The sequence below is a fragment of the Spinacia oleracea genome, chromosome 1 (genome assembly GCF_020520425.1).
Source record: "Spinacia oleracea cultivar Varoflay chromosome 1, BTI_SOV_V1, whole genome shotgun sequence".
In the NCBI taxonomy this organism is placed as follows: Eukaryota; Viridiplantae; Streptophyta; class Magnoliopsida; order Caryophyllales; family Amaranthaceae; genus Spinacia; species Spinacia oleracea.
This window is the reverse complement of record NC_079487.1, coordinates 93,710,102-93,712,937: the sequence shown is the minus strand read 5'-3', so window position 1 is coordinate 93,712,937 and position 2,836 is coordinate 93,710,102. Positions and strand designations below refer to the sequence as shown.

General features: G+C 38.7%; 1 protein-coding gene across 1 annotated transcript; it reads left to right on the top strand.

Annotated features, from left to right (window-relative positions):
• The first annotated feature begins 785 nt into the window (after positions 1-785).
• Positions 786-2,235, top strand: LOC130465522 (uncharacterized). Its single transcript, XM_056834313.1, has 3 exons — positions 786-936; positions 1,038-1,291; positions 1,558-2,235. Exons 1-3 carry the CDS (start codon positions 786-788, stop codon positions 2,233-2,235), a joined length of 1,083 nt encoding a protein of 360 aa, XP_056690291.1.
• The last annotated feature ends 601 nt before the right edge of the window (positions 2,236-2,836 follow it).

Genomic DNA, 2,836 nt, shown 5'->3' with positions numbered 1-2,836 from the left:
AGACATGGATGAGTCCTACGGAATGCGATCCAACAACAAAAAAAAATTCACTTTAATAATGGAATATCAAGTATTAATTGACTTCCCGGAGATCTCAAGACAAAAAAAATGGTAAACCTTAAACGTAATTCAAGAAATTTGGCCAGAAATTTAATCGAAATAGCAAACCTTGTGAGAGTTTATGAATCTGTTTTACAGGATTACAACTTGAATGGATGGCCCATCTCCATCCTTCGTCGTCCTCTTCCTTCTTCGTGGTGGTGTTGCGGACCCTCTAAACCCTCGAACTATGAATTGCAGACCCTTTAAACCCTCCACTTGCGAATTACAGACCCTCTTAACCCTAGAACTACGAATTGGTGTTTGCGATTTGCAAATTGATGCGAAAATCGTCTCTCAGTCTCTCTCCTCTCTTGTGTTTTTAATTTCTGTTGTCATCTCTTTTTTTTTGGTAACAATTCGAGCAGCTAGGGCTTGAAAATTTTGGGGAATGGGGTTTGAAATTTTAGGAAATAATGGGAGGGAAAAGAGCAAAAGGCCACGCGCGCACTTAGATATTTTATTTTTACCATCGTTACATTAGCCTAGCAAGGTGTTGCATTAGATAATCTAATGCGACGGTTTATCACTACCGTTACATTAGCACAACTTTCAGGTGTGTTATATAGGAAACCGTTGCATTAGCTCTATCTAATGCAACGGTTCTATGTGAGGTGTCGCATTAGGTTTTTCTAAACCGTCGCATTTGATTAAAAATGTAGTAGTGCCTTGTCAATGGTAAACCTATGCCTCATTTTTCTGCTAAGAAGGGTCTTAGACAAGGGGATCCACTTTCCCCATTTTTGTTTTCCATCTGTATGGAGTACTTGAGCAGGTGTATGAAAGCTCTTGTTTCAAATCCTGACTTTAACTTCCACCAAAATGTGAAAAGATGCAGTTGACTCATTTGATGTTTGCTGATGATCTTTTGTTGTTTGCTAGAGGTGATCTTATCTCCTTGCAGTTAATTTTTTAAGCTTTCACATGTTTCTCTAAAGCTTCTGGTTTGGAAGCAAACATGGATAAGACAGAGGTGTACTTTTCTGGTGTTCATCATGAGGAGCAAGAAGCAATTATGGGTTCTCTTGGTATCTCTAAGGGTTCCTTGCCTTTTAGGTATCTGGGGGTACCTCTTTCTAGTTCTAAGCTGACTGTTGGCCAATGCAAGCCTCTTATTGACAAGTTATATGCCAGAGTTACAACATGGATGTCAAAGAAGCTTTCCTGTGCAGGAAGACTTCAATTAGTCAAGGTAATCATGTTCAGCCTGCAAACCTATTGAAGCCAAACTTTCATGCTCCCAACGAAAGTTATGAGGGAGATTGAAAGGATCTGCATAACCTACTTGTGGACTGGTGACACTAAAACTTCAAAAAAATCACCAATTGCTTGGGATTCTGTGTGTAAGCCTAGGGTGGAAGGTGGTCAAAATGTGAAAATTTTCCATCTTTGGAATAAGGCAGCTATTCTAAAACTCCTGTGGGATCTTGCTTTCAACATGATGCTCTATGGGTTAAGTGGGTTAATGCTTATTACATCAAAGGCAAGAATCTTTTCACTATTGCTCTACCTGCTTCTGCATGTTGGGTGATTAAGAAGATTTGGAGTTGTAGGGAGATTCTGGATATGAACTCTGAGTGTAAGAAGGTGTTCTTTGCAGGTGGTGATTTCTCAATTAGGAAAATGTATGCTGCTATGCTTGGTCAGTTTCCTAAAATTACTTGGAGAAGGCTGTTGTGTAATAATCTGGATAGCCCAAAGAGCTTATTCATTTTGTGGCTTGTTGTACAAGGTAGGCTACCTACCAAGGATAGATTGCAGCATTGGGGCATCTCCACTGATGGAATGTGCATTCTTTGTGGTACTGAACTGGAAACTCTGCAGCATTTATTCTTCCAGTGTTCTTACTCAGGGCAAGTGTGTGGCAGCAAGTTTTGCAGTTACTTAAGATTCAGAGCCCTAATCTTGGTTTTGATCAGGAGGTTCAGTTTGTTGTCAAAATGTGTAAGAGGTCTACTGGGGTCAGTAAAGGTGTTCACTGTTGTGTTTGCTGAAGTTGTTTATGGCTTATGGATTCAGAGAAACCAGAGGGTCTTTGCTGGTCACAATCAAGCTACTGATCAGATAGTTAAAGCAACAATCTTTAGAGTAGCTTGTAGATGTAGAAAGTCTGATCTTCATCTTTTGATGTTTTGATGTTGTAGCCTAGTTTCTAGGTTTTCTGTGGGCTTGTTTGGCCTTTGTGTTTTGGTTGTTCCTTGTTGTTTCTTAAGCTGTTGCTCTTTCCCTTTTGGTAATATATTCCCCTATTTGCCAAAAAAAATGGAGGAGGGAGTAATAAACAAATAGAAAAAGATGATGGGAAAAGTGTTTTAATCAAAATAGAGATTAATTTTATTGTAGTGGTTGTCCCTAAAGGATAGATATGGTAAATAGTTAGAATGTGGGTAGAAAAATTACTAAAAATGGAAGTGTGTCTCCTATTAGAAGACGGCCGAAAATGATAAGTGTGACTCCTAAAAAAATACAGAGGGATTAATAGATAACATCCTACAAAAAATATGGTTAGAAAATAATAAAGATAATTAATAAATATGCAAGTGTACAATTTGTGCATTTTATTAAATTATACCTACGAAATAAATCAATTTTTTTTATATATATAATAGGTAAGAAGAAGGGACCCTAACTGAACCAGCACCTAGCACAGGTGAACCAGCCCAGCTCCGCAGGTCATCGCTTGAGCCACTCCCAAACATTTCGCAGTTGATGGGGCTCGAACTTGTGACCTCCAAGT